This window comes from Numenius arquata, chromosome 14 (assembly GCF_964106895.1).
Source record: "Numenius arquata chromosome 14, bNumArq3.hap1.1, whole genome shotgun sequence".
NCBI classification, from domain to species: Eukaryota; Metazoa; Chordata; class Aves; order Charadriiformes; family Scolopacidae; genus Numenius; species Numenius arquata.
The window spans coordinates 3992071-4014473 of NC_133589.1; the positions used below are offsets into that span (position 1 = coordinate 3992071).

The 22403-nt window shown below is 44.7% G+C and overlaps 1 protein-coding gene across 1 annotated transcript in view; it reads left to right on the forward strand.

Moving 5' to 3' along the window:
• Positions 1-20093, forward strand: part of FOXK1 (forkhead box K1) — a 47701-nt gene extending 27608 nt beyond the window's left edge. The window contains exons 3-9 of the mRNA XM_074158571.1: positions 9878-10034; positions 11314-11460; positions 13206-13399; positions 14491-14657; positions 15350-15631; positions 17309-17533; positions 19804-20093. Of these exons, the coding sequence (XP_074014672.1) occupies positions 9878-10034; positions 11314-11460; positions 13206-13399; positions 14491-14657; positions 15350-15631; positions 17309-17533; positions 19804-20024 (1393 nt within the window). The 3' untranslated portion in view covers positions 20025-20093. The remainder of the gene's footprint in view (positions 1-9877; positions 10035-11313; positions 11461-13205; positions 13400-14490; positions 14658-15349; positions 15632-17308; positions 17534-19803) is intronic.
• The last annotated feature ends 2310 nt before the right edge of the window (positions 20094-22403 follow it).

Here is a 22403-nt window from a genome sequence, read left to right on the forward strand (position 1 = left end):
CAAGAGCGTACCTGGTCATAGTAATAGCCTTTGGTTTGTTTTCTTGTCCGTGCATTTGTGAAAAGGAGTAATACCCAAACATCATCTGACAGTTAGCACTAATTCAGTGAGTAGTATTCAAATTTACATGGCTGAGAACGGCCTCAGTGTCACAGAGAAGCCAGTTGGGTTTTGCATAGATCCGGAGGCGCTTGCTTGTTTGGGTTTTTCCCCGCGTCTTGCAGAGCTGCACAGATGTGCAACGCAGATATTCTAGAAAGAAGGGGCTGGAGGGAGCTGTGGTTTTAGTCCTCTGTTCAGGCACTGCTTTTAGTTTATATTTAACCTTCTCTTTTTAGATGAAGCTTGTTGCTGGGAGGGGAGGGGGATGGTTTCTCTGCCAACATATGGTAGTTAGTTTCCATTCAGTCATCTTGCGCAAAGCAGCACAGTGTGGTTTGTGTTACTAACAGAGGCTGTATCTTTTGACTCTGGCATATGCCTGCAACTGATATTTGACTCCCCGAGAATGTTTCTTTTGCATAAGGAGAAAGTGGAAATAGTAGTGTTGAATTGTGCTCGGCCCCTAACGGAGTGTTTACTAAGGATGATTAATGATTGCATCCGTTTGTCTTGAGCAGAAGCTAATCCAGCCAAGGCTTCAGAAAACCTCAAAAGACATCTGAGGTTTCACTTGCCAAACCCCTTTCGTTTCCGAGTTCCTCTTACAGAGGAGGGGCTGACACGTTTGTAAACATCCCTGCTCAGCCCCTTCAACCTTCCCCTCTCCCTCCACAGGGTCTCGTAGCTCTTGTGCCCCACGGGCTGTGCTTTGGGGAGTGATTTGGGTGTTTCTGCCTGAGAAAGGGAATGCTCTTCGGGGAGCATGTATTCATTCTGGCCATCTGGCTTTCCGGGCAGCTCTCTGCTATCTTGGTGGCTTCACAGTGGTGGCTGAGGCTGGCACAGTGTCCTCTCCCCTTTCCCAAGGGCAGGTCCAGGGGGGCTGACGGCAGGGGGGGCTCAGCATGGGACCCACACCCCTCTCCCATCGCTGCCTTTGGGAGGTGGTTGCATGAGCTGGGCTCTCCTCCTCCTTCCTCTCCCCCTTCCAGTATTTACTTTCCTAATTTGGTGCGTTTGTCTTGCTCCTCCCTGATTGGCCCATGGAAAATTATTGCAGTTTGGAAATCCTGGGCAGGGTGAAATTTCCTTTTTGGAAAGTGGCTCCTGGCCTCTTTTTCCTGCCTCCACCCCGGTGTGGGGCAGAGGCTGTATGTACCTGGGCTCCCACCGCCAGCTCCAGCCCTGCCCTCCTGACCCCCAGCCCTGCTCTGCCTCCCTGTTTACATTGCAGTTCGCTTCCCTGCAGGTCCCCGTCCCCCCCCCGCAAGCTTCTGGTGTGTTTTTTTTTTTTCCAGCCTATTTATTTTCCCTCTGTGAACTGCACCGCCTAGAGAGGGAATGAGTTTTAGTTAAACAAAACCAAACCTGCCACCCTCAGCAGCTTTGCAAAGCAAGATTCCTGCTTACTCCTATGGAGAAATGTGTCCACTGTTTTCTTAGCTAGGTGGTTTGTCTCCAGGAGGGGCCGTTTGTAGCTGTTTTTTCAATGCTGTTGTACAGCTTTAAGGGAAGATGTTGGTTGGCAGCATGCTGTGAGGCTTACACACAGGCATGGCTTATTTCTTCCTGCTTTGAGTTCAAAATTCCTTTTTAAAAAAGTCAGACTTGCATGTTCCAAAAAGGAAAAGGACTCTGTGGTTGTAAGAAATTGGTAGAAGCAGCCTGTCCGTTTTACACAACATAAGAAAGGGCAGAGCAGCACCAAATCTTTTCTCGGTGGATTCAAGGCATTGAAAAGCTGTGTGAAAACCATGTGTGGTTGGTTAAATTCAGCTCTGCCTGTTGGGAGATAGAACTGATTCCCAGTTTCAGGAGTTGAGGGACGGTCTTTCGGTAGGTGGCTTTAAGGTTCTGCAGCTTGCACTTGGAGGATCCTTTTTGGGTGACATCCTTAGTGGTGACATGAAGTTCCTCACCTGTGCTACAAGCACTCAGCTTTGCCTGGTTTTGCTGTAAGTCCATGGTATCTACATGAATGTGACTCCATGTGTGTGTTGTAATCTAGTCCCCAGAGTGGCTTGTGCTTGGACTATAAACAGATCCACAGAGACAAGGTGTGATGTAGGAGCCTATTCCTGGTCTCAAAGTCATGTTGAGTTGGAGTTTTAGTTTTCCTTTTACTGTCTTCCAGTTGGTGTTAATGACCCTGTATTAGTATCTTAACTCTATTTTCCAAGTAGCATCTCGCTCCAGCACTGCCCCTTGGGGTTGGGGTTTTTAGTATTTATGAAAACGAAATTATTTCTCTCTACATGCTTCCCTGTTCTAAACAGCAATTATATTCTCACTGATATATATTTTTAAAAAAAAAAAGCTACAATAAAGAAATACTAACTGCTGTACTGTGGAGGTCAGTATCATTATTCATATTTTACAGCTGCTACTTCTGGCTTATCTCTGCACCAGAATGACTGTGGGCTTGAACACTTTGTCTTGTACTTGTTTGTTTTTTCACTGAAAGGGCATGGATAGTTTGCTCACATACACGGTCTTTATCGGTAAAAAAATTCTTTGATATGTAGGAGGAAAAGCCCTTAGAGCCCTGTGAGAACCACTGCTTGAAGAGTGTCTGGTGAGGTTGTGTGCTAATAGGGAAACCGGTGCGTATTTGTGTGTGGACCCAAATTTGTGTTTTAGAGAATTGTTAGTACTTAATGAGTTCAGCCGTTGCTGGAAGGGTCAATACTTTGTTTACAATGAAATTAATGATATGAATAATGAAAGATCAGCTGGGATCCTTCTGCATCTTTTGTTTTATAAGCTTGATCAGTAAACCAGAAGCTGTAAGCTCAATTGCCATGGATTCAGAAGCTATATTTTTTAAACCGTATTTCCTTTTTTCCAGTATTTTTGCCAGGCAAAATTAGCTCAGTAACATGTTGCATGCTCTGATAGTGGATTACTCAGAGGCCTGCACTCCAGGAACTGCAGTTATCTTGGCTTAGCCACCAACTTGTTTTGTGGCCTTTAATAGGTCATTTAAATTCACTGTCTGATTTTTATGCATGTATATCCAAGAGCGTGTAGTAGATAAATTATGTATTGAGCTCTTACTCCGTAAAGCATGACAGCAGAGTGTGTGTGTGTGAGCTGTGTTATAGTAGATGTGCAAACGCTGGCTGTGCTTTGCTTCAGACTTGGCTTAGAAAAAGAGGGTGCTTTTTAATAGGCTCTAGGACAGCCGTACAACACCGTTTCAGAACAGGTGGGATTTAATCTGAGCTTGCACATTTCCTCTAAAGGTATGTAATGGGAAGCTGAAAGAACCCTGACTCCGGTGGATGCATTCACTCACTGGAACAGGATGCATCAATATTGCCTGCTGCATTTCAGTCAGGCTTTCCTCCTTCCTATAGCACCATTAGCTGTTTAACCGAAAAGCCGGCGAAGAGCTCCAAGGCAGGTTTTTTACAGGCTCTTTTGCATTGTCTCGGTTATCCATTACTTCCTGCATTTGGGCAGAATATACAGCTCAGGTAACTCCCACAATTGGACAGACCGGTGATTATTTTTAATCACCCTTGTCTCCAAACCACAAGCCAACTAGTGCGATGCATATACATCGTGTAAGAAAAGCAACGATCTATACTGGGCCTGGGAGTTCCTACGCATGCTTAATTCAGATAATGGACCATGTGCTAGGGGCGAATGTGCCAAGCCATGTGCTGGAGGAAAGATTGCAGATGTCACCAGCTACACAAGCACTTCCTCTTCCCCTGATCACTATAAAACCTTCACCGAGTCCACGGTTGGGGTAAGCTCACTTCCTTTTGACGTGGGGAACTGCTGGAACAAGTAATAAGAATTTCAGCTTTTGCGGAGAGCTGACTTTCTCTCACTGCGGCTTGTTCGACAGCTTTGTTTTTTCTTCGGCGTTAAGTAGGCAGGGAAGCTCTCAGATTTCTCCTTTCACATCAAAATCTGGCTTGGTTTGGCAGTCTCACCACTTGTGATTGTTTCTGAAACCTGTCTGAAACATGCAACGTGCAAGGACTTGCCTTTTCTTTGAATTCTGTTTTTGGGGCTAGGCCGGGGAAGGAGCGAGCGGCAGAGGATTCTCACCCATTATTGCTGATTGGTGTATCATGGAAATGCTCGTTTCGCAAGCCCAAAGTGCTGTACTTTGACCTGATTCTTGCTTATTGCACGTAAAAAGCGTCCCTGTATTTTTTGGTGCCCCTTTTTGCAGGCTGGTGAAATGAAATATAGAGGTAGTTTGAGGTTTGTGGCATTTCTCTAACCACAGTTCTTGTGTGCAGGGCAAGACACCTCCAGTTTGCATTTGAAGAGGAGGCAGGCGAAGATTTTGTGAAGAAACAGGGATTATCTTTTTGTACTCAATACAGGCTTAAAAGAATCGCCTACTCAGACAGAAATCTGTATATTGGCAGTGTTGCCGAGGTTGTAGCTGTGACCACTGCTGTGTCTTTTGTACCTGCTTCACAAATGTGCGTTTTTCAGAGGCTCTGTGCGTGTGCATACTGTATCCTAAACCACAATGTAAAGAAATGGGTTTTTTCCTCTTTAGCAATGCAGATTCCAAGTCAGGTGAACAATTTTATGTGGGTTCCCAACCAATCTTTCCTCTTTCTCGTAGAGAGGATAGGGGCTTTATCCGTATACTTGCATTAAATGAAGCCTCTGTAGCTTGATCCCTACAGATATCTTTCTTGCGGAAAAGAACAAAATTAAGTAATAGGGCAGCTTTCCTGCATTCTCATACTGCCTCTCCTTCTGGGGAAATTGGCACTGGAGTTTGGGAGTGTTCCTGTTCCCAGCTTGTTCATAGACTTGTAATATGACCATAAATAAATCATTTAACCACTTGTTGCTTCATTTTTATATTTTTTTTTTCCCCAGTCTGTAAAATGTGGCTGGTATGGAGAAAGCCTGGAGATTTTTACATCAGAATTGCTGTATGTGCTCAGGCAACAGATCCCTCTAGCCCAGTATTCTGCCTCGAACGGGTATCTTTGGAGTAATAAAAGAACACCAAAAATATACAGTAATGCTAACATACGTGCAAGTCTGCCTCCACTGTTTTCTTGGATCAGAGGCTGCCTCAGAGCAGGGATTTCCTGACCATCTGTATAATAAAGCCCCTGATGGATTCCTTGTCTTCCTCCTTTCCCCAAGAACTTGTATAATGGCCTTTTGCATTCACATAGATTTTTACCATCAGCCCTGTCTTACAGCGTGTCGTTCCATGGTGTAACTACAAACATAGAAGCACTTTCTCTTGTCTTGGACATGCTGCTTGCTTTTATTTGGGGTTCACTAGGTCCTCTATTGGAAGAGGCCAGGAGCTGAACACCTTCTCTTACCTTTTTTATAGGCTCTGTCACATTCCACCTCAGCTTCTGTCTTAAGCTATTTGTTTCCTGTATGGAATCCATTCCCTATCTCTGATCATCCCAGTTATCCCCATCAGTACCTTCTCTGGATCTGCTGTATCCTTCTTGTTTTGAAATGAGGGAGCGACAGCATCCTGGGTGTAGACACACCATGCACACGGTGGCGCATCCTATTTTTGTGCTCGGATTCTTTAGTTAAAGCAAACTGATTTCGGACATTCCCAGCAGAAATGCAGTAAGTTGTACGTCTCCAATAGCTGCTGTTTAAAGACTTAATTGTTGCTAGAAAGTGCTGTGAACCGAAGAGGCTGGATTCTTGTTGGCAGGAGTTGAAAGCGAATCGTGATGCTACAAAACCTCTTACGTTCTCAATAGCCAGAAGTAAGCCCTGTGTTTAAAAGGCTTTCTGCCCATTACGCGGTGAATATATTGCAGACGCTGCATTCAGCCCTCACCTTTCTGCCCTTCCAGCCGAAGAAGGGTTAAGTACGAAATGGAAAATGTGCTGCAAAGGATCGATGTGATTCAGCACGTGGTTGTAGGCTGACTCTTAGCGTGGTATTTGGGGAACCGCGGCTCAATGGCTGCCTCTAGCCAGTGTTTCAGGTTGAGATGCTGAATCCTCAGTGGATCTCAAAGATCTCTGGGACTTGGAGCATCATTAACCCGTGATGCCACAGGATTGAGACTGTGGGTAACTGCAGCTGGTTTCCTTACGTGCTCTGTGTGTCTTTCGATGGTATAAAACACTTGCTTCCTCTCCAGAATGCTCTCTTCCATAACAGACAAGCTTAACCCAAATTAGCTTGGATTCCTTGTAAGCTAAGATTGCCCGCATGGGCAGTGAGCGTGGATCACAGCACTGAGTTAGGATGTCCGAGAGCTGGATGAAATTGCAAACCTGGCTGTGCTTTTCTCAGTAAAAGGTTATAGTATCAAAATGGATCAAGTTATCTCCCAGTATTGATGCAATTTTAGTATCTAACAAATCGTCATCACTGTTTGCACTCCGGATTTTTGTTTTATAGCACAAACAGGTGTTTGTAGGGAAAAGTCTTTTTGTTCCGTAATATTTTTAAAGGGGGTGTGAGTGCATGCAAGTGTCCCCGGCCAGCCCCCCGCTCTGGGTGGTGAGGAGAATTCCAGGAACTACAGGAAACTGATGTCACTGCATTGTGTTTGCTTGTTTTCTTTTGACTGCACTAATGTTTAATTTTAACTTAACCCTCAGAGGGGTATTTTTAGTAAAACTGTTTCTTCATTCCTCCTGTCCGTGTTGGGGAGGGGGGGAGGAACAGATTGTGCCTCCTTGTTTTTTCCAGCAGTCAGCTCTTTCTCCCTTCCCTCTGAAGAGCTCCCCGATGATTGACTGAGAGCTTGAACGCTTCACAGCATGTGTTGCCCTGTCTCTTCGCATGGAGCAGCTAAAAGTTCATGTTGTTTGTTCTGTACCCACCTCTCTTGATTGATCGTTGATCCAGGCTGAAAGGAAGCAGGTCTGCCTGGGCAGAAGTGCTCTGTTCTGGTAAAAGAATAACATCTCTTCCAAATCTTCGGCTACTGCTGTGGCTGTCCCGCAGGGCAGCTGCTTCTTTAGGGGACTGTCAGGTTCTTCAGTGACTATCTGCTGGGGACAGACTGGCTTTTAGAAAAGTTAACAGCACTTGAGGTTGGAAAGGCTTTGTCAGCACTCAAGAGAATCCCAGCCCTGCAGGGTGAGGGTTTCACCCTTTGGTTTTTGTTTGGTTGGTGTTTTTTTTAAAAACAAAAAACAAAAAACAACAACAAAAAAAAAAAAACACAAGAGGTGATACTTAAAACTCATTATTGGCCTCAAGCTAAAATTTGAGAGGCAAAAACTACTTGTTCTGCTGACCTTGAAGAATCGAATCAATTCTTGTATCTGAACTGCATGGGACAATCTTTGAGGCCATACTAGGTTTATTTATTTATTTAAAAACAGACAAACACACACAAAAAGCCCAAAACAAAGGAATACAGTTCAGTGCAGAGCATGGATTAACTGGAGGACTTTTCTCTCTTCCCTATCTTTGACCTGAGCTTTGGCTGCTGTCTCTGTGGTTTGCTGTTCATGTATTTCTGTATTTTTCCTGTGCAACCTGCTCTGGGTGGACTTGCTTTGGCAGGGGGATTGGACTAGATGATCTCCAGAAGTCCCTTCCAACCCTGTACCGTTCTGTAATTCTGTGATTCTGCAGACGAAGGACAAAATCAGAAAACTCTGTTTCATCCTATTCCATTTCTAGTCCGTCTGTTACAATAATTGCCCGAGTGCCAAACACAAAGATAAAAAGAATTGCTGTGATTTTGGTTTGTCATTGTTTCATGTATGAAAATGGCTTTAATTTGTAATTATCTACACATTATAAGAAGAAGTGTGTATGTGGAGAAGCTATTGAAAAAAGACGGCGGAATAATTAAATTCCCAGCAGCTCCCCATGTGAATACTAAGACATCAAGAGTGCCTTCTGTGGTTTAGCATTATCCGCTTCCCAAGCAGGCTCAAAGCGTGGAATCGCCAACTTTGATTCATTTTCCTGTACAAACAGGTCTCTGCTTTTTGAAAGGCCAGGTAAGAAATGCCTTTATCTTTGGCAGAGGGAGGTTTATACGCATGGGCTCATCAACATTCTATACCTTGCACCTCCTGGAGGCTTCACCTCTTGCTGCGCTTCTAAGTAGCGTCACCCACTGATGCAAAGGAATATTGGTGGGCATGGAAAGTGTTACCAGATGCTGTACAACGCTTTGTGTGGCTGATATTTGGGAGATGGGTGAGCTTGGGTTTCCGATTGCAAGGGTTTGTTGTGGCTGGATATTTTTACTGCCTTTTCCCTCTCCCCCTGCCCACCCACCCCCCCACCCCCCCCATTCACTTTGAAAAGAAACCAGTCCGGGTTGTGCTGAGCTCAGCGCTGCAGCCGTTTGCGAAGACGCCACGGGGAGAAGCAGCGCTTCTCCGTTTGCAAACGGGAGTGCGGTGGGAAACGGTCATTCCTTACGCTGTCAGATCGCTTGTGCGCTGAAGGTATTGCCCATCCAGCAAACGAGGGTTGTCTCACTGTTTCCTCTCCGTCTGCGTGTGTACATGCGTGGGGGGGGGGAGCTGTTTAGACAATCCCCTTTCCGAGGAAGGGACTGTGCTGTGGTTTTTGGTGCAGCATTTAGCCCAGTGCCGTGATGAGCATCAGTTACTGCGTTTATTGCTGTCGGGCATTTGACTGGTAGGGGATTGTTGGTGCCAGTTTTACTGAATTCTGGGTTCTCAGCTGTGGGCTGCCATTTGCATCTCCGTACCATTTGAACGGCTTGTTTGGCTCTGTAAATCTTCTGTGTATTGTTTTGCTCTCTTGTTCACTATTTCTCTGCTCTTACATAGAAGACACATGTAATCCTGGGATTTGGCTATGCCTTGTGTCGCTCTGGCCTCGCACCCCTCAACACCGGGCAGCGCAGAGCGGAGGAGAGACAGAAAAAGGGAACTTGAGATTCCCAGACTCATCCCTCTCCTCCCGTCCTCCCTACCCTGCAAATCAAGGACGTGTGATCCCTAGACAAGCCTTTCTGATTAGTTCTCATCTTGTAGCACTCGCTTCTGTGTGCCTGAGTGGTGCTGCAAATTATAGCGACCTTTTATTTGTTTGTAGCTTTTAATCAGCTTCAGTGTGGCTTTCCTGCTCAGTAGTTGTTCCTGTAATGCCATCTTGTGGTGACCCTGGGACGCTAAACGTGGCTTTTCCCCAGGCAGAGCTGATGAGTGAGCTACCTTCTGTCTGGTATATTAGTGATTGCAGCTCCCTTTTGTTAGCTGGGTTTGTGTGCTGGTGAATCGAGGAAATTCCTCTCTCTAACTGGGTGACACTGATCAGGGCATGATCTTCTGGAGCTCATGTGTTATGTTAGAAAGGGACCCTCATGGCAGATGCCTGCACTGGGTGCTTTAGCTCTGGTACTGTAAAAGAACTTAACTTGTATCTGTTAAAAGGATTGATTAAATATTATAAGAAGAGTGGTGGTGTTCATTCATTCACAAGTTATAATAGCAAGCTTTTTATTTAATTAAGTATTCATCCCAGATACACTGCATGTTTTAAGTCCAGCATTGTTTTGAGTGCTTCTCTAAACACAGAGGAGCTGTTTAATACTTTGAGATGATACAGTCTTGTGATTGTGGAAAGTGGGAGGGTGTCAGGATGTTGTAGAAATTCCAGTTTTATCTCTGATGGTTTTTTCTCAATCTGTTTGGGCTTTGGATAAGCCACAGGGGCAAAAATAAGTCCAGTGCATTTCTGCTTCTCAGTGACCTGGGAGCTTTACTATACCTTAGAGGGTAAGAACTATGTGTCTTGTTAATAAATGAAGGAACAAATAACTGTATTTCCTTTTTGCCTTCCCAGTGTTCCCAACTCTTGCCCGGCCAGTCCACGTGGTGCTGGATCCTCAGGATATCGTTTTGTTCACAACATTACCTCGGATCTGCAGCTGGCAGCAGAGTATGCCGCAAAAGCAGCATCAGAACAGCAGGCAGATGCATCTGGCGGGGACAGCCCAAAGGTTCAGAGAAACATTACTTACCCAGCCGTGCTCGTTGGGAGGCTTATTAAGACCTGGCAGTTCATCGCCAGGGATGGATTTAGCTAAAAGGGGTCTAGGGAATACCCTGGCCTTAAGGGCGCTGTATACAGTATCCTCCAGGATTTTGGGACCATGCCTTAAAAACAGCATTTATTACTGGTAGATGATGAATCTGCTTGCGTAGCTGCCCAAAATGTATTCAAGTCATTCACTAAAAGGGTTAAGCAAGAAGAATTTTTTTGCTTGTTTGATAAATCAAGAACCCATAGAGAAGAGTTGCATTAAAATTCAGAGTCTTGTTTTCTCCTTTTAATTAATGATATGTTGCGAAGCACAGTTGGAGAAAGGGGAAGCAGGGGAAGAAACCAGATCCTTGCCATGAGAAATCTGTAGTCTGACTTTAAGACAGACACTTGTCAAGCAAGTGTTAAATGAGGAGAGTAGCAAGTGGAATTTAGATTAAAAAATAACTTAGTTATAATGATAAAATTTAATTTTGGTGAGCTGATCTTCAGATCAAAGTTGAAGGTCTAGATCCAAAACCACCTGATTTGGGATTGGGTGGAGGAACACAGTACTAGATGGCTTTTCTTTTGTAGATTGAATTCTCCCTTGAGACAGGAAGGGCTGTTCTTGATGGACTAATATGAAGAGCTGGGAATATGAGATCTGGCAAACAAATTAAAGTTCCTAGAATGAAACAAATCCTGCTGGAGAGGGGAAGGGACAGGATCACGTTTCACATCGGGCTTGTTGCTGGGAGGAGAGCTGGTAGCATACTTGCATGAAACCTTTCTAACAAAGCGTAGTTGTAGCTGGGCAGAATTGAAGGCTTCAGTTTCATGAATGCTGAAAGCAGTGAACAAACCCTACACCCTCTAACTCTTTGCTTCCAATTGCTTGTCTTGAATCTTTTTCCTGTGCTGGTTTAACCACCATATGGTAAATTCAGTGGTGAATGGGTCTAGATTAAAGTTAGCTTTTTTGTGTGTGTTTGTGGGGAGACGGAAGGTGATACTTTAATCTGGCTCAGTCCTATAGTCCTGTTTGCGCACAAATGCTTGGGCTAAATTGGGAGGTGGGAGGATAAAACCGGCGTGAAGAGGAAGAGAGTGATGCTGCTCTTAGTTGTCCCTGATGCTCTCTTAGCATCTGTAAAACTACAGCTGAGTTTCCTCTTTTAGTTTGGGTTGTTGGCACGCTCCCATGTAGGAATTCTTTGTTAGTGACTAAAATTCTGTTTGTTTATTTTCCTTAGGATGAGTCCAAGCCACCCTATTCTTATGCCCAGCTAATTGTGCAGGCTATATCTTCGGCACAGGACAGGCAATTAACACTAAGTGGGATCTATGCCCACATTACCAAGCATTATCCGTATTACAGGACTGCTGACAAAGGCTGGCAGGTGAGTTCTTGACACTGACAAGCTTTTAAACTACTTTGACAGGGCTTATCTGCTTTGAAATGCATTTATTAAAGATTTGGGGCATTGGGAATAGAGCTGCTTTGACTATTCCCAGGGTGAATTTGTTTAACATAAGCTAACTGGTTTGTTTGTGGGTGATTAGTTTTTTGAAATACTTTCTAGGGCAATGTAGTGTGTTAACATTGGACTTGCTGGTTTCTGAAACCGTTTTAATTCTGTAGTCACATGTCTTTCATTTCTGTTTGTTTTTATTGTTCCACATCCTCGCTGTCAGTCACTCCTCTGCCCAGATACTCACCTGAATCTTGCTTAATCCTTCACCTTGTCTTAGTTTGGCACGATCTGTCCAAGCAGAAGATGTACAGCCTAAAACCGAGGTCCCAGTTTTTAATCATAATAATACCTTAAACCTTCATAGATGTTTTTATTCTCCAGTTTATGAAACGCATTGCCTAAGTCACAGTTTGCAGATTTTGAATGTCGGAATGGGAACTTTGAGTCTGTGCTTTCCTTGTGGTATTAAAGGAAATCTGACCAGCTTCATAGGAGAGTTTGGATGTAGTTAACACATGCTAAATCAAGCTTAAATGTTCACTCGAGGGCTGCTTTCAAAGTTCCAGAAACCTCAGCTCCACCTGCTTTAGACTTTTTCTTGGCATCGCACCTCTGAAACGGGTGTTGTCATTTGAATATAATACACTAATGCAGCTGGAAAGACTCTTGCAGCTGCTGATTTCATTGTGTTCAACTGGCAGGAGCAGTACTGCTTGGTGCACTTTGAGTACAGTTGGAATAAATACGTTTCTGCCTCCCTGGCTTTGCCCCGCAGTTGTAATTACTTGTGGAATTCACTTCCTGCCTTAACCTGCTCAGCAGAGCTGTGCTTTGTCAACCGGTTGCTGCGTCCTGCTTCAAAGAGAGCTGCATTTCAGTGGAGGGTGAAGTTGCCTTTTCCTCTTCCCTACCGGTGACATCGTAAGGCTTCTCTTGTGAAGAGCTCATCTAAAGCTGCTACAAAAGCTCTTGTTTTGTTTTGAAAGTGGAAGAGGAATGAGCTTGTGCACACCTGGCCTTACCGAGCCTTTCACCTCGCCCTAAAGACAGCACTACACCCAGTAAGAGGTGGGATTTTGCAATGAAAAGGGGGAAAAGTCAGTATCTGGAGAGCTGTACAGTGCCACACAGCTAATGGATTCTTCTCAGAGACAGCAGTCTGAGGGCATGTTGGCTGGTTTGTGTTATGATTACCGTGAGATGCAGCGTCCTTTAGGGCATGTTTGGGCACCTTGGTGATCGTTTGGCAGGTAAACAGCACAGGCTCAGGCAGTTTTTTTCCGCTTGCCTAGAATAAAGCCTGTCTTTTGAGAGAGTTCTGATGTGGTTTATGGTGATTTCCCCCTGCCTCAGCAAAAGATCTGCTTTCATTGCTTTCCACAGAAAAGGCACTGCAGTGCCTGGCTCCAGATGTGTTTAAGGATGGTGTAGTGCCAAGCAAACCCATCTTTCAGCGTGGTTAGTAGCAACTCTGACACATTTCCCCAGGTTTTCTCTTGCAGCTCTCCTCTGACTTTGGAGCTGTGAGAGTTGAGCGACTTGTTTCTGTCTTCAACACTGATTCTGACACTGTGGATTTTCTTTTTCTAAGCTGTGTGGCGAAACCCATTCGTCTTTGTTATATGCTTCCTCATGGCAAAATAATCATCTCATTCCTCTGCTTCCTGCAGAATTCCATTCGGCACAACCTCTCCTTGAACCGTTACTTTATTAAAGTCCCACGCTCCCAGGAGGAGCCTGGAAAGGGCTCCTTTTGGCGAATTGACCCTGCCTCTGAAGCCAAACTAGTAGAGCAAGCATTTAGAAAACGAAGGCAAAGAGGAGTGTCCTGCTTCCGAACACCTTTTGGGCCTCTGTCCTCCAGGTAACTTCAACTTCCTCCAATCTCTGTGCCAAACTCATTACAAAGAAAACAAACAAAAACTTCTCCTGAAGTACAGAGAGCAAACTTTACTTCTGTGTACAGTTTGAGAGGTTAGATAGTCCTGAGGCATAATCTGAAAATTATTATGACTTATTAAGTGTTTACCCAAAAAAAAAAAAAAAAAAATTCCAGGACCAAACTACAAAAATGTATCAAATAATTTATCTGTTTTGGCATCATTTCAAAGAAATTCAAAGCAGTTATCACTGGAGTGAGTGTTTTCAGATGCCAGTCTCTCATTTCAGGAAAGCTGTGTTTAGATGTGGATTAGATTGTAGTGGGAATAACTTTTGTGGTATTTAAAACACTCTCCTATAGGGAAGATCAGGTTGATCGTGGTTGTCAGCAGTGGAGCAATGGGAGATGTTCTCTGTAGCCGCTCCGGTCAGCGGTGTAACTGCCGGAGAGGAGCTGTGTGCAGTGACAGCTTTCTCTCAGCCCTGTAGCTGCAAGGATAAGATTTGCAATCCAGCACTAACTGGAGCAGTTTTGTGTAGCATTCCTCCAACACCCCCTTTTTTCTGTCCTTTAAAATGGGAGATCAGCTTCTCTATCTTTTGTCGTTAAGGAACCAAGTGGTTGGGGAGGGAGGTTGGGGAGAAGGGGGAGCAACTACTCTGTAAGCATATGCGGGGCCAGATGCTTGCATCTACATTGCATCTTTCTTCCTCTTCCTCTCCCTGTCACTCTCAAACGCTGACAAAGATCATTTGAGAATAGCCTGAAATTATAAAACTGATCCGAACATGAGGCACTTACAGCTTCTTTGTCAGCACTGGGTGTTAAAGTGAAATGTTAAGCATATTCTGAAGGTTCCAGTTTCCAAGGAATAATATGACAGCGTTTGGTGCTAGAGCATTTGTGAGGCTGCTGTGTACCTTTTAACTCTTCCCAGCACAACTATACTGGGTAGTGTGGGAGAAGGGCTGTACTTCTAGAGAATCCTGTACTGGAGATAACTCTTGGTCTCTGCTGCTGTCTTGTGGTTGAAATGCATCGACACTTGCCAACGCTCTGTTCTGGTGTTTCAGGAGTGCTCCTGCCTCCCCTACTCACCCTGGCCTGCTGTCCCCTCACTCTAGTGGCCTACAGACTCCAGAGTGCCTGTCACGGGAGGGCTCACCCATTCCACACGATCACGACTTTGGGACAAAGTTAGCTTCAGTTCCAGAGTATCGGTATTCACAGAGTGCACCTGGTGAGTAGCTCTTGTTTCACAGAGGGTGACTGTTCACTGCCACCCAGTGCCGTGCTGAGGACACAGCAGGAATGCTTCTGCTGGTGTGTTCCAGGAGGATCTAGATCTCTTTCCACTTTATTGTTAGCGACTGATGATGCATGTGCAACTTCTTTGGGTGAGGGGGCAGGAGGTGAAGGAACGTGTAGAAACACATGAGCTAACCTTGAAATAGGTGGCTCTAAAGAACTGACAGCAAAGTAGCCATGACGGAGCGTAGCTCCACTTGCACTAATTTACCAGCCTTCTGGATAAGATCAGCTTGGCTTCGCTGAGCTCTCAGGTGCTGTGGCCAGGGCCTTGGTAATTTGTTACGCCCTGGTGAGTATCTGCTTGTCAGCTGTGCTGTAACAGGCCTGATGTATAGGGTGTTCCTGGTGAAGCTGGAAGGCAAAGCTCATTAAGTAAAGCTTCCTTTTTCTGTGCTTATTGTGTTCTTTGTTCACAGAAATGTGCTCAGGTGGCAAGTAAGGTTTTAGTAAGGTCGGAAAGAGAAGGGTGAAGGTGGTGTTTTTGAAGCTTTGTGTTTTGTTCCCTACCCCTACTCTTGCCAATGCTGAAGGGTTGAGTATTGCAGATTAGAAGTGCAGAGGTGAAATGAGCGGAGGTCTTTTTGCCTCACCTATTAATGTATGTTTCTCTCTTCCATTTAGGATCTCCAGTCAGTGCCCAGCCAGTGATTATGGCTGTTCCTCCCCGACCATCTACTCTGGTGGCAAAACCAGTCGCGTACATGCCAGCATCAATAGTGACTTCTCAACAGCCTTCATGTCATGCAATTCACGTAGTTCAACAAGCTCCCACTGTTACAATGGTCCGAGTTGTGACCTCCTCTGCAAACTCTGCAAACGGATACATCCTCACGAACCAGGGCACAGCAGGAGGAGCTCATGAAGCTGCAGGAGCAGTCTTGGATTTAGCTGGTGACCACCGAGGTAGCTTTTCACCTCCCTTGTTATTCCGCTAATAAGTCTTGAGCGGGCCCGGGGAAGTGAGTGGTCAAACGCTGTTTCACTCACTGGGTACTTAGCCCTTAATAAAAGATGTTTTTCCAGGTAAAACTTAAATGAAGTAAGAGTTCACCCATTTGATGTCTCCACTAGTGAGCAGGACAACTGTGCTCCCTGGAGTCTCCTGTGGGGAGCAAATCTAACAGACTTTAGTGGCTGAAAAAACATGCAGTGCTTTAAATATTTGTATTATCCCCATTATCAATACCGTGCCAGGATATTGGTCAGCTGGATGCGCTGTGGAAATGCGTGTTTTTTCTAGCCAAAGAGACAGCCTGGGAAAGGCTGAAACTCCCTGCTTCAGGATGGCTGTGTAAATAAATGATTGAGCCCTTCTTTTCCACAGGCCTGGATTCCTAGAGGAAAGCATGTGCTTCTGAAAATGCAGGCAGTGCCCCGTTAACGCAGTCTTCAAAAACCAGTTACATCAAAGGCCTCTTTTTTTCCTAAGCTGGAAATTCCAGCCTTGGGGGAGTTAGTGAGTTAAATGTTCCCTTGCTGTGATCCAGACAACACCTTGTCTGCTCACCATTTCAGAAGGGCTTGGTGCTGCTAGATAGATGTGTGTTGGACCGGCAGCAAGACTAGTTACTCCAATTGCTTTTTTGTGGGCACAGGGACAATGATCCTTCTCTAAGGGAAAGAAAAAAATGACAAAGATCGTCCCCTGCAGCAATAGCAGGACCGCTGGCATTTTTAGTTCAGCACTGGTTATCCTGCTTGAGTTTCACTCACATTCTCTAGAAATTCCTGTCTGGATCCCATACATGTTCCTGAAGCGCTTGCATTTGCAGCTGCCTGTCTGTCACCTGCTCCCTTCTTTCATTCACTAGTTCTTGCTGTCACTCGTTCTTTCCCTATTTGTCCCTCTCTTATTCCCACTCATATCCTTTTCTAGTCTCTACCTTCCCTTTGTTTTTCCTGGTTGCTCCATTTTCTTTCCTAATCTCCCAGCTTTCCTTGCCTTTTCTCTCCCCGCTTCCCATCAGCCTGTTTGAGTGCTCTCAGTTATCTCTATCCAGGAACTCAGCCCTCTTTTGTTTGTATTTTATTTTCCTGCCTCCTGGTTTCTTCCTGTAATTCCATACCTGGCAAAAGCTTGCAGTTGTGGGAAGACCTCCTTGTAAATCACCCTACGTGCAGGGCCTGACACCAAGCTGTTGCAGACTTTTGGCTCCAGGCATTGTTTAAGATCTTAATGCCTTCCACTGCTGTGTGGTATTGAGGGTCAGGCCAATTCGCCTGTAATTACAAAGTAATCGATGAGATTTGCAGTGACTGCTGTCCGTATCACAGTGATAATGTTCCAATAAGGGAGATGATGCCTTTTTAGGACAAAGGGTCAAGTTTATAATCTTGATAATTTTTTTTTTGGCTGAGTGGCTTATGCTGTAAGAAAAAAATTCTAAATATTGTTGGAGTGTATGTGCAATAGAGAATATCTTAGTGCTGTCAAATATTCATCCCTGACCTCCTGTGGTGCTGAAGTATTTTCACATCTTTAAGCCTAGGGTATGTAGCGTGGCTAAAATGTTAATGAGAATAAAGCCTGCTCCTGAACTGGGGTAGTAAATGATTGTTGTCTGTTCTGCTCTTAAGCAGGCATGGATGAAAAGCCAACGATCGCGTTTGCCACGATACCGACAGCCAGCCGTGTTATTCAGACAGTGGCCAGTCAGATGGCACAGGGTGTTCCAGGACAGACGGTTACCATCCTTCAGCAGGCAGCTCCGGTGACCATCGGACAACATCAGCTCCCCGTGCGCGCGGTCACCCAGAATGGGAAACACGCCGTGCCCACCAACAGCATCACTGGCAGTGCTTACGGTAGGCTGTTTTCATTGCTCTCTGGTCTTTGATTGCTTTCTGAGCTTAGCGGTTAGGTTGTAAAGCTGTAAGGGTTTTCTCTTCTTAGTTATATATCGAATTATTGCAAAGGTACTTGAATTCTCCAACTTCTGTGGCTGTAAATGTCAGTGGTGGATATCTTTCTGTCCACCTCTGCTCCCTATCCCTAGTGGAAAAGTTTTGCCATCTACTATTGCTTCTGAAAAGTCCAGTGTCTTTCCTTTGTCCTTGGCTATGCATTTATTACTACTTCCACGGTCTACCTTTTGAGTGTGACTTGTTGAAAGTGTCAGTGATGCTTGTGTTGAGCCTGTTTTTTCATTTGTTTTCCTCTGACAAACAGCCTTTGCTTTCAGCATGCCAAATAATGAAATTTCCATGGTGCTCTTTAGATCTTGTGAAATATGGCTCCATAGAGTATTAAGAAAATAACATACTTTCCCATCTTAAGGTCTTAGCGCCTGAGAGGAATAAGATCTATTTCATCAGGTGAAAGAACGTAGCATTCTTTTATACACAGGATGTGTTCTAGTCATTTGTCAAGCCTGATGTTTAAAATCCCATGCTAGCTATGTCTTGGCCGCCTCCTCTTACTGCTAGCTCAGCTCCTCAGGTTTTGTCCAGTTCAGGATGACGATGCGATGGTAATATCCAGGTTTCTTACAGCCTTTTTCAATGAGATCCTGAGCACCTCTGCTCTCCCGGGCCAGTGCTTACAGGGATTTGAAATGAAGGGCACTGGTGGGATTTTGATGGCTTTCATGAAGAAATTCTACAGAATTTTCTGCCATGTCTATTCAGAGTATCACCTGACTTGCAATTGAATTGCAAGAATCTTACTGGAGCAATTTAAAAAATGATAGCAATAGGGTTTTTATGCAACTAGGATATTAAGATATTAAATAGATCAGATAGATGGGCTTGCTGCTACCCAGCGGTAGCGTTTGTCTAATGGAGAATCAGACAGGTTTTTATGTAATATTTTTATGTTAACATATTCTAATCTCACCAAAACTTTTCTAGCTCTCTCATCAAATTGCAAAGTATTCCAGTTGCATCTGAGGGTGGTTTTTTTGGAACTGGTAGGGAGTTTTCTGGTTGGCAGGACGGAGCCAGAGTCTCTTGACTCTTGTTGGTATGAAGTTAACTTCCCTTCAACTGCATGGTTTAGGTTCTTGAAGTCACTGAACTGTAATTGGTGACTGCCCTTGGCCTTGCCCTATGTTTTTTTCCTTCATCCTCTTGATACTCTACGTCTTCCTTCCCATGCCTCGGTAGAAGTTACTGGGCTTTGAGGGCCTTTGTTCTGTTTGCTTTGTCTATTTATCCTAGGGCTTCTTTTTTGATGGACTTAGCAGTGAGTACACCATTAATGTTCTGTCATTCCATCCTTCGCAAATCAGTCTGGAGGGCAGAGGATGTGCTGTCTCCTGCGTCCCCTTTGGCTGCCTCTCCGATTGATGCAGAGTCCAAAAACTGCATGTGTTTTGTTTTCCAAGCAGTGGTGTGTGCCAAAGCCAGTGTGTAAGCACATTCTCTGTCTGGAACTAGGAATTGTAGACATTTTTACAGAGGGTTGCTACTTAAACCCTCTTTTTTCTCACCGCTCTTATTAATGGGAGGGTGAGAGCTTTTTGTCAGTACTGGAATACAAGGTTGGGAGCCAGAAATTCCTACGGTCTGATCGCAGTTCTGATGGGAATGTGTTTGATTGTCTGGGGTAAGCTCTTTCCTGCCCCTTTTACAAATGAGACGTCAGTACACTCAATATTTGGATTGTAATCTAGTTTCCCAACAGACCGGCTGTTCTTAACTGTGCAAGCAGGGCTAAAGAGAGCCCTCTGAATTGAAGGCAAAGCACACAGATGTTGTAACTTCCAAGAAGTTCTGATCGTAGGATGAGAGAACGACCTCTCAAAGAGGAGGTGTGCTGTAATGTTAACAGGGGATGGATCCTCCCCTTCTGGAGATGAATGTTTAGGTGGCAGTGCCTTGTTTGACAGCGGATAGGAAGTTCTCCCGTGAAAGGGGTTATTACCAGTTTGGTGAACTTGCTAGCCGTGTCTCTCCCTCTCCCCCCATGATCTCAGCTTTGTGCAAGCCTTACAAAATGGACTCGGAAACAACACTTGAATATGTGCCAGTTATCACATTTGACTGTTTCGTTTTCTTGTTTTTCTGGAATAGCAAAACACTTGTGCCTACTTCCTCATGTTAATTCTCTTCCTCTCTCTTGTCCTGCTTCCCAGCTCTTACAAATCCATTGCAGCTTCTTGCAGCCCAGGCCAGCTCGTCCACTCCTGTTGTCGTCAGCCGGGTGTGTGAGACAGGGACCGAAGAGACAGCAGCAGCCTCTTCCAGTGAACCTGAAGTCAAAAGACCCCGGATAGAAGAGTCCAGTGGAGCGGTTCCAGCCCAAACTGGAGTCATCACGTCTACGATGCCACAAGGACAGGCAACCAGTGAATGAAGAACCAGTGGGAGGAGCTGGAGTGATGTTGGGTGGGCATGGGATGGCATGAGCCCTAAAGCAGCTTTCAAAGAAAACAAACCACAACTGTAACAGCTCAAAACATAGCGGATAAAGAGCTCTCTTTAAAGTCAGATTTTTAAATGGGAGGTCAACAGCTGATAGAATCACAAGGTGCCAAAAAGAGTGGAAAACCCCTCCCAAGAGCCCATACCTGGAACTCTGTTCTGTCTTTACCTATGGGATACTTTTTCCTTTTTTTTTTTTTTTTTTTTTTAAAAAAATATTCAAAAAAATACAGACAACTGATTGTATGACTGCTGGGATATTTTTAACTGTCTCTTCCCCTTTTGGCTCCAAGGGGATGGTATTTGCAGTTCAGCATCTAAAGGAATGTAACACAAATACAGTCTGCTCCCTGGAAAGAAAACTCCTCATTTTCTATGCCTTAATACTGTCCTTCTCAGAGCTTTGAACCATAGGACCATTTTAAAAAGGCCACCTAAGGCAATCAAATGCTGAAAGATGGGTGCAGTATCTCACAACAACAGCATTAAAGAAACATGGTACCAAGCTTAAAGAAAAAGGCAAATGATTTTGTTTTTTTAAAATAGAAAAATTCTGAATATAAACGAATGTTTATTTATGTGGGGATTCAGGAGGAAGAGTTACAGGACTCAACCACCTGGATTTCCAGATGTAATTTCTCTCCATTCCCTCTGAGGGAGAATAAGATGACAGAGGAACGGTATTAATTTGGTTCCTATAAAGATATTAAAAACAAAGGGGTTTGTACCTTCAATGATTTCTTACAATTATTCATCGCTTGCTCTGGACAACAGCCAAAGTATCTCAATGACTGAGGATCACATGGGGAAGGGTGTCTCCAAAAGGTTCTGTGTGCATTTGAGTGATGACATCCTGTGCTGGAGCACCGGGTTTTGTTCAAAATAGCACTGAAGGTGAAGATATCGCCGCTGTCTCTGTGAACTTGAGGAAATATTGGTTGGTGTCGTGCACTATAGCAGTCTGTCTTCACCTCCGGTTCGGCGATGTGGCCCTCAACTAGATGGATGATGGTCAGGAGGCCAGGGCTGGGTAGATGTCTCTCAGTGACCCCCTGCTGTGGCTCACAGCAAAGCTCTGGTGTTATTCTTCTGAGGGGAGTTGAGAGCTGGGTGAGAGGCAGCAGAGTTCATACGTGTTTAATACAAATTCTGTAGGGGTGTAGAGACCAAGGCAAAAGAGGCCTTTTATTTCCCATGTGGCAGAAGTCACTGGAAGTTTTAAACAGGTTTTCCAAATGGAATTTGGAGGTTTCCTTTCGTTGCTTGGCTCCCTCTCCCATCTCTCCTCCCTTTCGAGGACCGTTTGGGTTGGCCAGTAGGAAGACGCCTTTATTCAAACTAAATTCTGGGCTCTTTGAGTACTCCAGGTAACGCAGACTTGAGTCACTTCAGCCACATGGAGCAGTGGGGGTGTGTGACACCTTGTGACCTGCAAAGAAATCATCCCCTGTGTAGCCTCCAGCTAAGCCCTCTGGTTTTATGCCTGTTTGCAGTCCCCTTGGCTAACATGTCTTCTGGCAGCACAGCAGACGTCTTTTAATTTAGGAAATGTTATTAAGGTTCTGGTGATGGCAAAAGAGACTTCAGAGGGGTGGGATATGCCTTCGGTAGGTTATCCCCGCCTGTGCTGATTTATTGTCAGGTTTCTGTCCTGTACAGCCTGACAGCGGTACCGCGGAGCAGAGAGGTAAACCCTCCACATAAACGTGTTGCAAAAAGATTTCCCCTCTGTGCAGTAAATGATACTGTTAGTACGTCTGTGGGGATTATTGGGTAAGGAACAACCGTTCAGTGTCTGCTGGAATTTGGGGAAGGGGAGGAAGTCAGCAAGGTAGCAGCTGGCATCACTTGTTCCCTTCTAGGTTTCCTTTTTGTTCCCTTTTAGGTTTCCTTTTTGTTCCCTTCTAGGTTTCCTTTTTGTTCCCTTCTAGGTTTCCTTTTTGTTCCCTTCTAGGTTTCCTTTCTCTTTGCCAAATCCTATTCAATAGCCAAGTCCCACCGCTTGAGTGAAACCCAGCCGTGTTTTATTCTCAAGCCGATTGTTTTGTGAGAAATATTTCTGAAAGAAGGAAAGAATTTCCTAGTCTCGTGATTTGCGGTTACGTTCTGCAGTTAGAGGCACACAAAGTATTCAGGACAGGGCATTTTTCTACAGCTCAGCTTTCATAATTTAGGTGTGTCTCTTTGGTGACAAGTTATTAGATGAGATTTTAGTACTTGGCAATGGTTTTTGAGAAGGAGGATTGTTACAGACCACAGTAATTGAAGCGGGCCAACCTCCAGCTGTCCCTTTTCCTGCTGGGAAGGGTAG